Here is a 13,660-nt window from a genome sequence, read left to right as displayed (position 1 = left end):
AAACCAGGCTGACCACAAATTCACAGAGATTCTCCTGCTTCTGCCTCCCAAGTGTTGCGATTAAGTGTGGCCCACTCCTTTTTTTTGATAGACATTTGGTCTGATCCTGGCTGAGGCTGTTGTTAAAGCCACTCTGAACAGTGAGTGCTTCCCAGGGGTTCTTTGTATTTACATGTCAATACGTGAGAGTGGACTTGTGGGTAGAGAGGGCTGGTATGCTTTGGTGTAGAAGAAATTGCCAGACCTTCCCAGGGTGCTCACCCCTTCTGCACTCACACCAGTGCATGAGGACTCTGCTTGCTGGACGTCCCGCTGATGTTAGATGTCATCATTCTGTTTGGTTTTAGCTTTTCTGGTGGGTGTGTAGTAGCATCTCATTGTGATTTTAATTTGCATTTCCTTGATGACTAAAGATACTGAACACCCACTCTGTGCTTATTGGCTGTTCGCATGCATTCCTTTGTGACAGGTCTACTCAAGGAGTCTCTTGCTTGTTTTAAAAAAAATTGGGTTATTTGCTTTGCACTATTTAGTTTAGGAAGTTTGTTTTTCTGGATGGAAGTTCTTTCTCAAATATGTTTTGTAGACACTTTCTCCCAATGTGTAGTTCGAATGGAGGGTTTTTGTTTGTCCACTTGTGGGATGCTGAAAAATGAATCCAGAGTTTGCATATGCCAGCCAAGTGTGCTAGCACTGGTTTGTATCCCTAGCTCTGAGCAGATGCTTGCTTGCTTATTTATTTATTTATTTATCAATGTATTTATTGTGTGTGGGGGAGTGTTGCACATGTCGTTGTGTACCTTGTGGAAGTCAGTTCTCTCTTCTACCCGTGGGTCTCAGGTATTGAACTCAGACTGTCAGGCTTTGCGCGGCAGGTGTCCTTCCCCACAGAGCCATCTTGCTGGTGCAGAAATTTGACTATTTTTAAATTATTATTATTCATTTTATTTTTACTTGTATGTGTCTCTATATGTCTCTCTGTGTGTGTTTGTGTGTGTGCGTGTTCATGCCACATGTGAGTAGGTGCCTGAGGCAGTCAAAGGGTATCAGATCTCTTGGAGCTGGAACTAGAGGCGGTTAACATGGTGATGAGAACTGAGCTCAGGTCGTCTGGACGAGCAGCATGTGCTCTTAACTGCTGGACCAACCTTCTAGCCAGGGAGTTCTGATTTTGATGAAGCCAATTTAATCATTGTTTTTTCTTTTATGGTTATTGTTTGCCATACTCTACAGCACCGTCACTAGCTCCCAAGTTGCAAGGGCATTCATTCCATTTTTTTTTTTAAAGATTTATTTATTATTATATCTAAGTACATTGTAGCTATCTTCAGACACACCAGAAGAGGGCATCAGATCTCATTATGGATAGTTGTGAGCCACCATGTGGTTGCTGGGAATTGAACTCAGGACCTTCAGAAGAGCAGTCAGTGCTCTTAACCGCTGAGCTATCTCTCCAGCCCCGGGCATTCATTCTTAATGGTCTCATCTATTAGCTTTTGTCCTGAGCTCTGTGGCTCATCCTAATGAGCGTTTATGGATAGTGAGGGGCAGGTCACAGGTCTTACCATGAATTTGTCAGACTAGCCCTGCAGCCCTGGCTCCTAAGTTGAGCCTCTTAGGACTTATCCTCCACTATGCTCCTTCCTCTTACTAAAATGACAGGAACCCAGGGCAGGAAGGAGAAGACATGGCTCTACTCCAGTGAATTCTGTTTGTTAGTCTATAGACAAAGTCATTTCCTGGATAGACCTCCAGTGGCATTTTGTAAATGCATGCTTCAATCAGAATACACCGAGTCCCTCGTGCTCGGTTTTCTCTTTCCTTGGAGAGTCTGGACACAAGGGATTCTCTGGCCTTTCCCCACAAAACGATGAAAGTGCAAACATAATTTCAGAACTGAGGCTGATTTCTTAGTCATGGAAGCAGTAAGTAGAACACAGACAGCACAGAACATGAGCAGCATGTGTGGATAGATCATGTTTCATCGATCCAGAAGCTCTGCTGAAGCCACAGATTGGAGGAAGGTGTCTGTAAAACAGCTGATAGAGGGCCTGTATTTGGAAGAAATAGAAAACTCTAATAACAGTGCAGTTAAAGAAAAAGAAAGAAAAGCTGGTAAACCAATTTTTCAAAATGGCCCAAGACTTGAATAGACACTTCACAATGGAAGATAATGCCACTAGGTAAGACTTTAAATTGTAACACCTAAAATTATTAACTTTAGTAGTGATTTGGGCAGCGAGTTGATGATGAGGGCGTGGAGAAAGGTAAACGCCAATGCCTGGTACAGGATGGAGATGGATACAGCCAAGAAGAGCTGGGTGTGGCAGCTTATGCCTACGATCCCAGCACTTGGGAGGCTGAGGCAGGAGATTCATGTATAGCGAGCTCCAGACCAGCTTTGAGATATAAATGTCCAAAAAGAATGGGCAGTTGTTAGGATCTGTTCTAAGGAGTAACTGGAAGAAACGAAAGACAAGAGGGAGATTCCATCTTGGGTTAGCAGGGAAACTACTGGCAAAAACAGGGCAGGTGAGGGCCGTGGGTGAGAGGCCACTTGGAAACAGTGAATTTCAGTTTGTAGTGCTTTGAATTGTTTATTTATGTTAGTGTAGAGGTCAGAGGATGGCTTCTTGGAGTCAGTTCTCTTCCTCTACCTTTATGTGGGTCCTGAGGATTAGACTCCAGTGTCAGACTTTGAAGGTGAGTGCCTTTACCCACTGAGCCATGTCACTAGCCCTGGGCTGCTTTTAAGTTCCAAGTGAGAGCAACCAGCAAACAGACATTTTGGTACTCAGCACCCACAGGGTGGAGTGGGGTGGCCATGTGGCTGTGAAATTATTTGCTGTGTTTTTATGGTTCTCCTTGTGCCTTTCTCTGACTCCAGCAAGATGACTCTAAGCAAAGTACAGAATAGGATCCATGAAGAAAAAAAAAGCCCATTGAAGTATTATAAATTCTTGGGGAGCTTAGGAAAAATCATGAGTATAGTTTGGACCATTTGCTAGCGGTCTTTGATTCATTCTGAGTTGACCTGTACATTTTTTCTTTTCTCTTCTTCTCTCCCTTGCACCTTTCTTCTCATGAGATGATGCCCAGTTTCTGAGCACCACTCATTGTCAGGATGACGCTTTCCCTGTTGAACGGTCTTGGCATTCTTCTCTTGCCTCCTGTCAGTGCTGTTGTAACTCTAGCTGCACAGAATGAGCTAGGAAGTGTCCTATGTTAGTCTGCTGGTTGATGCCATAGTAAAATCCCTTAGACTGGATAGTTTAATTTTTTTTGTTTGTTTGTTTTTTTGAGACAGGGTTTCTCTGTGTAGCCCTGACTGTCCTGGAACTCACTCTGTAGACCAGGCTGGCCTCGAACTCAGAAATCTGCCTGCCTCTGCCTCCCAAGTGCTGGGATTAAAGGCATGCACCACCACTGACCGGTGATAGTTTAATTTTTTTTTTTTCAGATTTTATTCTTATTTTCTGTGTTTGAGTGTTTTGTCTGTATATGTGTATGTATGTGTCTCATGTGTATGCAGTGCCTGCAGAGACCAGAAGAGGGTGTCGGATCTTCTGGGACTGGAGTTACAGAGGGTTTGTGAGCTTCCATGTGAGTGTTGGGAATTGAACCTGGATCCTCTGGAAGAGCAGCCAATGCCTTAACTGCTAAGCCATCTCTCCATTACCAGACTGGATAGTTTAAACAACAATAATATTCTCAAAATTCAGTATGTTAGAAGTTCAGGATCAAGCTGTTCTATAGTGTTCTCTTCTGACCTGTAGATGTATGTCTTCCCTCCAAGTCTGCTTCCCAAGTTTGCATGTACTGATGTCTTCTTGTGAGGACACAGCCAGGTAGACTCAGAGCCTCCTGTGTATCCATGGTGCCTTCATTACCTCGTCAAGGTGCTATCTCCACATAGAGTCATATTTAGGTTTTGTAGAGCTTACCAATTCTGATCTTTATTTGACTTTTTTTTTTTTTTGAGATGGGGTCTTGTGTTTTCTAGGCTCTGCCTGAACTACTAGTCTTCCTGCCTATACTCCTGAACTGTAATTGCAGGCCTGGGGCACCACTTTCGCTGTCTGGGCATTTTTTATTCTCCTTTGGAGTGAGTTTTGGTGGCTTGCGGCTCTAGCACTGTGTCCTTGTTTTAGGCTGCTGGTGTATAGTTGTTCATGGTTTTCCCTTAGGAACTTAGTTTGCTTTCTGATTTTATAGACTCAGGACTAGTGTTCCTGCTTGCATGTCTGATTCTAGTAACTCGAACACTTTGTCCTGTTTCCTTAGTTTAGCTATAAGCTATCAATTTTAGAGCATTTTACAAAATCCCAGCTTCTGGTGCTGAGTCTTTGTTTTCTGTTTGTCTCTGCTTTCAAACCTCATTAGTTTCCTCTTTTTCTAGTTCTGGTTCTTAGGCAGAGTTCAGATAGCCCAGATTGGCCTTGTTATGTTTATGTATATGAGTACTCAGTAGCTGTCTTCAAACACACCAGAAGAGGGCATCAGATCCCATTACAGATGTTTGTAAGCCACCATGTGGTTGCTGGGAATTGAACTCAGGACCTCTGGAAGAGCAGTCAGTGCTCTTAACCACTGAGCCATCTCTCCAGCCCTTGTAGTTCTTTAACACATGCAGTTAGGCACTGATGGGAGAGCTTTATTGTATGCATTTATAGCTGTTGGTTCCCCCCTCTCCCCCTCCCCGATCTGTTTTTGCTGTGTCCTGTAGGTTTTGTTATGCTCTGCTTTAGTTACATTTCTATTAAGGTATATGTAGTTTTCTGTTTGTATCTTTTTTGGCCTTCAGCTTTTCTAAGACCTGTTCTTTTATCTCATCTCATGTTTGCACCTATTTGGGTTATAGCAGCAGCAGCAGCAACACAGGAGAGTGAGAGTATTTCCTAAGTGGACTTGGTACGTTATTCAAGTTTTCTCAAGAGACCTAAGAAACAGAGAATGGGAAAAGTCCACTAGAGAACTGAGCCAGCCAAAGTGTTCAGGTCCACAGTCTCTGTTGATCCTTAAGCGAATGCAGGTGGGCCCCAGATCTGTGCAGAGAAGAAAAGTGAGTTGAGGCCAGGCTCTGGGCTGCGTGTGGCCCTCCAGCTGTTGTTGAGCTGTTCTCTCATTGCATTTTGCTCCTGCTCATCCTTCCAGTCTCTCCAGTGTCACCCGAGGCCTCACTGATATGGAGTGAGCTTGAGTAAATAGGCACATGGGCCAGCGATGGAAGTGCCTTTCCATTCAGAGTTGAGCTTCTGCCACTTTCCATTCTGTCCTTGTCGAGTTTGCCAGGACTCCTGACCCGCCCATTTCCAGCGGTCCTAGGGTCCGCCTTGGAACCATTAGAAACAGCTGTCTGAAAGGCTCCTTCCTGTGTGCTTCCGTACACTAATGCTCATCCCTCTCCCCCCACTGCAGGTTTTCAAGAACCCCCACGAGGTGGTGACGGTGCTGCTGATTCAGACCCTGGGGGCCTTGGTGCCCTCCCTGCCCATGTGCCTCAGTGCGGGCGTGGAAAGAGCAGGGCCCGAGCTGGAGCTCACCAGACTGCTGGAGTTTTATGACACCACTGCCCACTTTGCCAAGGGGCTGGAAATGGCACTGCTCCCCCATCTCCGTAAGCATTCCCACTTCCTGCCTTCTGGCTGGTCTTGCCTTGCGTTTGAGGCCTGGATTTGTTTACTGTTTCTAGTAACTGTGGAAGGGAAAGCATCAGTGTTTCTCCACTCATTGGAAAACTTTCCCATGAAAACATTGTCAGCATGGAAGCAGGGTTCAGTCAGTGCTGACCAGGAGCTTCATACTCCAAGGCAGTGACAGACACTTCTGCTGTGCCTGAGAGTGTAAAAGAGGCCTGCTGTGGAGCTGGCAGGCGTGAGTGGCAGTGATCTGGCAACAGGTTTCAGTGGGAGGATCCTCTTCATTTTAAGTCAGAACCTCAGACAGTTCAACCTAAGCAGTAAGTTTAGGAGAACACATAGACTAGAGAGGGAGGGGGGCTTTGAAGGGCAGCATTAGCTGCACCGGAGCCAGAACAGGCCTGAAGTGACTGTGGAGAAAGTAGGCAGGCATTCCCTGTAGCCAGTTAGGCAGAGCACAGCTTATCCCACTTGGGTCCGTACTGTATGGGATGCTAAACTTTCCAGCTGTTTTCCACCTGTGTAAAAAGCATCATAAACTTTGAAGCAACATAGACCTCGTGACACATGCTGCTGTCAAATCAGGAAATTGCTTCAAGAAGGCCTCATTCTGCCATGTGGCTGCTGTGTGTCACAGACTTCGTTTATTTAATAGTTATTCTCTTTAATTACATTGTGTTTAATTGCCTGTACATTCCAGGGAGTGTGTTTATTGTTCGGGTTCCTGATGATTCATGGGTGTTGTGGCACACTCACTGGTCAGACCTCACTTGTGGGAGATGCACAGTCATGTGGGTGGTTTCCCGAGAACTGTAATGCACTGGCCCAAGTGCCTACAGAGTACTTAGACTGGGTACCCTGCTGAAGCAGGCTGGTCAGGGTAGGGCAGGGAGCAGGTTGCATTCCTCCCACGGATTAACTTTCTTAAAGATGTGAGGACCACCCTCTGAAGTCATCGAGAAAGCTTAGATTTCTAGCAGTTCCAACTGAGGGCTCAAACCACTCTTTGCTTTAAATCAAAAATGCTTTTGGAAGGATGAATGTGGTGGTGTGTGCATCTCAGCACTCAGGAATATGCTGTGTTCAAATCCAGCCTTGGCTACATTTCAAAACGATAACTGAGCCAATGCACACCTTTAATCTCAGCACTCCAGAGGCAGAGGCAGGAAGATAGCCTGTGTCTGAGGTTAGCCTGGTCTACAGATTGAGTTCCAGGACAGTGAGGGTACGCAGAGAAACCCTGCCTTGAAAAACAATGCAAAACAAAACAGTCCTGATTACAAAAAGAAGAGCATGAAAATGATCCATAGCTTTATCATTAAGAGAGAGATAGTGGTATGTTCTGTTCTATTCCTTCCAGCAGCTCTTATGTAAATGCACGCTGAAGCTGGGTATGCTGGCACATGCCTGTATTCCTGGTCCCTGGAAGGCTGAGGCAGGAGCATTGCGAGTTTGAGGCCAGTGGGCTGCATAGTAAATTCAAAACCAGCCTGAGCTATGAAATCCTGTCTCAAAAAAACTCTGACATGCCTCAACAAATAAATAAATACATAGTATTTGTAAGCATTAATATAAATATTAATATATACTATATAAAATATATTTTATATTCTTTATAAATATTTAACATATATAATATATAACTACTATATTATTGCATGAAACATATTTTATGCACTATATGTCTATATTATATGCATATATGCTATACTATAATAATGCACATAATATATAAATATTTTATTTACTTACTGAGGCTGGGTTTCAATGTGTAGGACTGTTTGGAACTCGCCATGTAGACCAGGCTGACCTTAAACTCACAACAATGCACTTGACTCTGTTTTACAAGTGTTAAGATAAAAGGCATGAGCCACCATGCCTGACAAAATATTTGAAAATATTGGTTGTATATATTTTACATTCTTTTTTATTTCAAAATAATATAGTACAGGGAGTATTTAGTTAACAAAGCCCACCTCTGAGCGTGAGGACCTGAGTTTGTCCCAGCACCCATGTGAAAAGCTAGCCATGACATCCCATGCTTGTAACTGGGAAAACCGAGGCAGGAGGCTCCTTGGACTTCCTGGACAGCTTGTTTAGCCTAATTGGTGAGCTCCAGGCCAGTGAGAAACCTGCCTCAAAGGAGGTGGATGACATTCCTGAGGATGACACCCACCATTGTCCTCTGGCTTCCACACGTGTGCCCAAGTACACACACATTTAAAGAAGGATAATAGAATGAATATTTTCTTAGACTATTGTTATCCTAAAACATGGCTTCTAATACTGCTTCATGACTGTGACATACTTTTTACATATTTGTTTGCTTGCTTGTTTGTTTTGAGACAGGGTCTCTACATATAACTGGCTGTCCTGGAACTCACTGTGTAGACTAGGCTGGCCTTGAACTCACAGAGATCCTCCTGCATTTGCCTCCTGAGTGCTAGGATTAAAGGCACACACCAGCATACTCAACCCTATGGCTAACTTTTTATAGCTACTATTTGAGTAAAACCCTTGCAGACTGTCTCGAGAGAGTTTCTGACTCAGCCCTGAGGTTCTAGAAGTTTAGGGTTGCAGTTGCTAATCCAGGAACAATTTAAAGGTGCCCGCCATACTTGTGTCTTCTGCTGTCCATCGAGGTGAGTGGCACACCCCCTACTTCACCCACCCCTCCCCCTCCCCAGCACTGTGTTCTTTCTTTCTTCCATCATTTCCTGGTTCTTAGATAATTAAAGATGTATCACCTTAAATATTTTACTTTGGTTGTTAATGTTTGAAAATTATATAAAAGTTCCATTTTTTCCCTCTTGATTATTTATTCTTTATATATTCATCTGTTTGGGGACTTAATCTATTTCTTATTAATTTTTTAGAGCAATTCATTTAAAGCAATATATTATTGAGTACATTTATAAAAAGCAATAAAATATGTGAAAAATTCTGGCAAGGAATCTATAATACAAATGAAAGTTTCCTCTAATGCCACTGTTGAAAATTTAGTACATGTTCCCAAAAGATTCTTATATAGTAGACTTACCCCAGTTATTTATCATATGCTACAGATATATTTTAACTTTTATCTTTAACTTTTTTATTATTTAATAGTTAATACAAATACATGATGCAATTAAAATGAATGACTATTCAATAGAAAACAAGTTTAAAAAAAATTTAGGTTCATGCATTTTTTCTTGCTTTTATTTTTTGATGTATTTGAGTATTTTGCCTGAGTGTTATATGTATATGCATCATGTATGTGTCTGGTACTTATAGTGAACAGAAGAGGTTGTTGGGTCCCTTGGAACTTGATTTACAGATGGTTGTGAGCCACTGTGATTTACAGATGTGTTGGGAGCTGGGAACCGAACCTAGGTCCTCTGAAAGAGCCTTGGGCTGACTTCATGATCATTACACCATATATATTTATTACACAAAATCTTGACAATACAAGAAATCTTCCTCTCCATCAAAAATTGCATTTTGTATTTAACTGCATTTGTATACATACTAAATTTGTATTGTTTTTGGCTTTTTGAGACAAGGTCTCATACAGTGCAGGCTGACCTTTAACTCACTGTGTAGCAGAGGTTGAACATGAATTCCTGATTCTTCTCAGGTGCTACAAATATAGATATGCACCACTGTGCCCAGCTTCTAGATATGTTTATAGTAGAATGTTTTGCCACCATTATCATACCCAAGTATTTATTTACTATCTAGTATACAGTTTGTCTTCAGATTTGCCAGCTCTGCAGAGATCTTTCTAGTTGCTTCCTCCTCTGCCTTCCTCTGAGAGCAGTTTAGTGTACATTGCACTTGGACCCTTCTGCATTCCTAATCTAACAGTTGGTTCCTCTTTGTCATTTCATGACATTGATATCTTTGAAAAAGACAGTTTTCTTGTAGATTTCCCCACACCCTAGAATGCTGTCTTCTTCTCTTATTGTTAGCTTTATATCAAACATGTTGGCATCTTGCACTGCACGGATACTAACATGAGAATCCTACTGCATCATAGCAGGAACCCCAGTGGTTATGTGTGTGGTTATGTGCACGCAAGTCCAGGTGCCCATGGAGGCACCAGATCTCTTTGAACCTGGCGTTAAAGGTGAATGAACCACCTCATTTGGTTGGTGCTAGGGTGCTGGGGATCAAAGTCAGGTCCTTTGAAAGAACAGAACATGTTCTCAGCTGCCAAACCATCTTTGCACCCCCAGATTTGTTTTTTTGAGGCAGTCTTGTGTAGCCTAGACTGCCTCAAACTCACTGTGTAGCAGAAGATGACCTAGAATGCCCCCGTGACACAGACATGCATCACACTCCAGACCCAGGAGTTTTCACCTGAATCTGGGATCTTACTGCGGTGGATACGGAAGCTCTGGGGCAGGGTATCTGTTACACTAGTTGTAACAACACACAAAGCCCAGAGTTCTGCTTTGGGGATCACAGAGGCTTCCATGACTGAGAAAAGCAGATTAATGTGATGTAGGCATATGAGGGAATATTCCAGCAGAATACCTTTTCCCTATTGTTTCCAGCAGCCAGTTTAGATTATTTGCCTACTGGTCTTTTAATTTCTTGTTCCTTACAGAGGACCACAACCTGGTGAAAGTTGTAGAGCTGGTGGATGCTGTATATGGTCCGTATAAACCCTACCAGCTGAAGTACGGTGACATGGAGGAGAACAACCTTCTCATACAGATCAGCGCTGTGCCTCTGGTAACATCTGATAACACTGCAGTATGGCTACTAGCCATGCATCAAGCGTTCTGTGTGATAGGCTCTTGGCTGTGTATAGAGGAGGGTTGGGGTGAGACCAAGTGTGTATAAAAGGGAAAAAGGATGAAGGCAGGCAAGCCTGTAATGCCTCAGGTACCCACACAGTCCAAAGATAAAGTGAAGCTACCCATGTGCTTCTATTCTTGTTTCAAATCAACAGTCAAAAGGTAAAGCAAAACAAAACAAACGAGGGAGATTTAAATCATAAATCTCTGTCTTAGTGATTTTGCCTTAGGTTGCTCAAGGACATCTCTGTGAGATAGTGCTTGTTCTCAGGTAATCTGAGGTGGCCAGCGTGAAGTAAGCCGCCATGGACAGCATGTGAAGTCTGCCTTCTCTCGGTGACTTCCCTAGGAAGTCTGCTCTGCCTCACTTCTGTCCCTGCTCTGCAGGAGGCGTCCCCTCTGTTACACTTCTTTATCCCAGATGTAGGGCTATCAGAAGTACCAACTTATTAATCATAGAAAAAGAAAAGAAATAAAGAATATGAAGATGTGTGTCTTAATTAGGATTGCATTGCTGTGAAGAGATACCATGACCAAGGCAGCTCTTGTAAAGGAAAACATTTAGTTGAGGCTGGCTTACAGTTTCAGAGGTTTAATTTATTATTATCATGGTGGGAAAAATGGCAGTATGCAGGCAGGCATGGTCATGAAGAAGGAACTAAGAGTTCTACAACTTGATCCAAAAGCAACAGAAACAACTGTCTGCCATACTGGGTATCGTTTGAGCATATGAAACCTCAGAGCCCACTCCCACAGTGACACACTTCCTCCAACAAGGCCACACCCACTAATAGTGTCACTCCCTATGGGCTAAGCATTCACATACATGAGTCTATGGGGGAGCACCTATTCAAACCTCCACAATGAGCTAAACTTTGGTTATATTTTTATGCTAGAAGTTAATTTCTATGCCATGTTGTCTGTGTGTGTGTGTGTGTGTGTTTGTATGTTTGTGTGCATGTGCACAAATGTGTGCATCCATCTATCTATCTGTGTCTGACCCATGCTCTTGAAGAGCCATCACGGTTGGAGTCTATTTGGTTTCTTAGGTGGTTTGTCACTCTTCCCATGTTAATGCTAGTAGGTCCCCTGTGTTAGTGCCACCTCTGCCAGCATTCCTGAGTGTGATGAAGCTTTTGCTTATCTGTATCTACTGCTCAGGAACACGGGGAAGTGATTGACTGCGTTCAGGAGCTGAGCCACTCTGTGCACAAGCTCTTTGGCTTGGCATCTGCAGCTGTTGACAGATGTGCCAAATTCACCAATGGCCTGGGGACCTGTGGACTGCTGGCAGCCCTGAAGTCCCTCTTTGCCAAGTAAGGCTGAGGAAGGTAGGGGTCGGGGGAAGGTGGGGTCAGGTACATTGGAGGGTCCTGTCCAATTTAGAGTGTGTTCTGTGTTCCTCCTGTGAACCCTTGGGAAACATCTGTACCTGAGCCCAAGAAGATGTTCTTAAGGATGCTCAATGGAGCATCATTTGCATTGGTGGGGCACTGGAAGTTATCAACATGTGCATCCATTGGGCTGTGACTAAATATATAATTTAAAGTGTTAGGTGAGTCAGGTGTGGTGTCACATGCCTTTAATCCCAGCACAGAGGCAGAGGCAGGCAGATATCTATGAGTTTGAGGCCAATCAGATCTCTATAGTTCAAGGCCAGTGAGGGGCTATGTGGAGAGACCCTGTCTTAAAAAACAAAAATATAAACACACACACACACACACACACACAAATTAATTAAAACTTTAAAGTAAAATTAAAAAGTGATATAAATAGCCTTTAGGTGAAAGAAGCTACTTATAAAAACCATCATCCATCTGTGTGAAATGCTACACCAGTCAAGTTTATAGAGAAATCCAGAAGAGGTTCCTGTTGCCTGGGAGAACCTAGGAGAGGTAGGGTGGCTGTAATGAAGAGGTTGGGGTGTCTTCCAAACAATACAAATTATACCATTGCTCTTGGTTGCCCTTTAAAACTTGATAGTAAGACTCCACTGCTGAGAACACTATATATTTGAATCAAGAACATGGAGAAACTAAGCTGATTCCAGCTGGTAAGCTTCGGCCCTCCTAGAGACTTTCACAATTCTTGAAGGTGCTGTGCACACTACCTGGGGGTGTGGGAAGGAAGACAGTCAACAGTCTTAACCCATCTGTGAACTTGATGAGCTGCAAATAAATTGTGGTGCTCTCCAAGGACCTCCCCGTGGTAATTTGTTTCTTCATGAAGTTGCCCTGCATTTCCAGACTCCTTTACTGAACTGAATGCTGTTTTGCTTAGGATATTAGGGAGCTCTTGTCATTCCAGAAATACCAGGCTCGCCCTTGTGAGCCCAGTGTTCTTGGCTGTGGCCATCAGCCCCACCTTGGGCAACCCTGTTGAGACCTTAAGGGTTAGAGGCTTGTCCACATGAAGCCAGGTGTGCTTCTGCAAAGAGAAGCATTAATAGTGAGTGTAGTATTTACTTACTTATTTTTATTTTTTAGGTTTTTTTTAAAATTTATTTTATTTTATTTTGTTTTTTTTGAGACAGGGTTTCTCTGTGTAGTCCTGGCCATCCTGGAACTCACTCTGTAGACTAGGCTGGCCTTGAACTCAGAAATCCACCTGCCTCTGCCTCCCAAGTGCTGGGATTAAAGGTGTGTACCACCACTGCCTGGCTCTATTTTTTTTTTAAAGATTTATTTATTTATTTTATGTATATAAGTACACTGTAGCTGTCTTCAGACACACTAGAAGAGGGCATCAGGTTCCGCTACAGATGGTTGTGAGTCACCACATGGTTGCTGGGATTTGAACTCAGGACCTCTGGAAGAGCAGTCAGTGCTCTTAACCACTGAGCCATCTCTCCAGCCCCTGGCTCTATTTTTTAGGTTTACTTATTTTGTGTGTTTGAATGTTTTGCCTACATGTTTTATTTATTTATTTATTTATTTTGGTTTTTTGAGACAGGATTTTTCTGTGTGGCTCTGGCTGTCCAGGAACTCATTATATAGACCAGGCTGGCCTTGATTGCATGTCTGCTTGTCCATGGAGGTCAGAAAGCAGCATTGGCGTCTCAGGAACTGGAGTTACATATAGTTATGAGCTACCATGTAGGTGCTGGGAACTGAACCCAGGTCCTCTGCAAGAGCAGCCTGCACTTTTAATCTCTGAGCCAAGTTTTCATTTCCAGGTCTTCCACCCTCTCTCCTTTTTTTCTTTTTCTTTTTAAATCTCTCTCTCTCTCTCTCT

At 43.2% G+C, this 13,660-nt stretch overlaps 1 protein-coding gene across 1 annotated transcript in view; it reads left to right on the top strand.

Moving 5' to 3' along the window:
• Positions 1-13,660, top strand: part of Cog7 (component of oligomeric golgi complex 7) — a 60,609-nt gene that overhangs the window by 19,584 nt on the left and 27,365 nt on the right. The window contains exons 7-9 of the mRNA XM_031388163.1: positions 5,419-5,617; positions 10,234-10,361; positions 11,588-11,742. Of these exons, the coding sequence (XP_031244023.1) occupies positions 5,419-5,617; positions 10,234-10,361; positions 11,588-11,742 (482 nt within the window). The remainder of the gene's footprint in view (positions 1-5,418; positions 5,618-10,233; positions 10,362-11,587; positions 11,743-13,660) is intronic.

The sequence above is a fragment of the Mastomys coucha genome, unplaced genomic scaffold (assembly GCF_008632895.1).
Source record: "Mastomys coucha isolate ucsf_1 unplaced genomic scaffold, UCSF_Mcou_1 pScaffold21, whole genome shotgun sequence".
Taxonomy (NCBI): Eukaryota; Metazoa; Chordata; class Mammalia; order Rodentia; family Muridae; genus Mastomys; species Mastomys coucha.
Note: the sequence above shows the minus strand (reverse complement) of the source record. Positions and strands in the feature narration are given on the sequence as shown.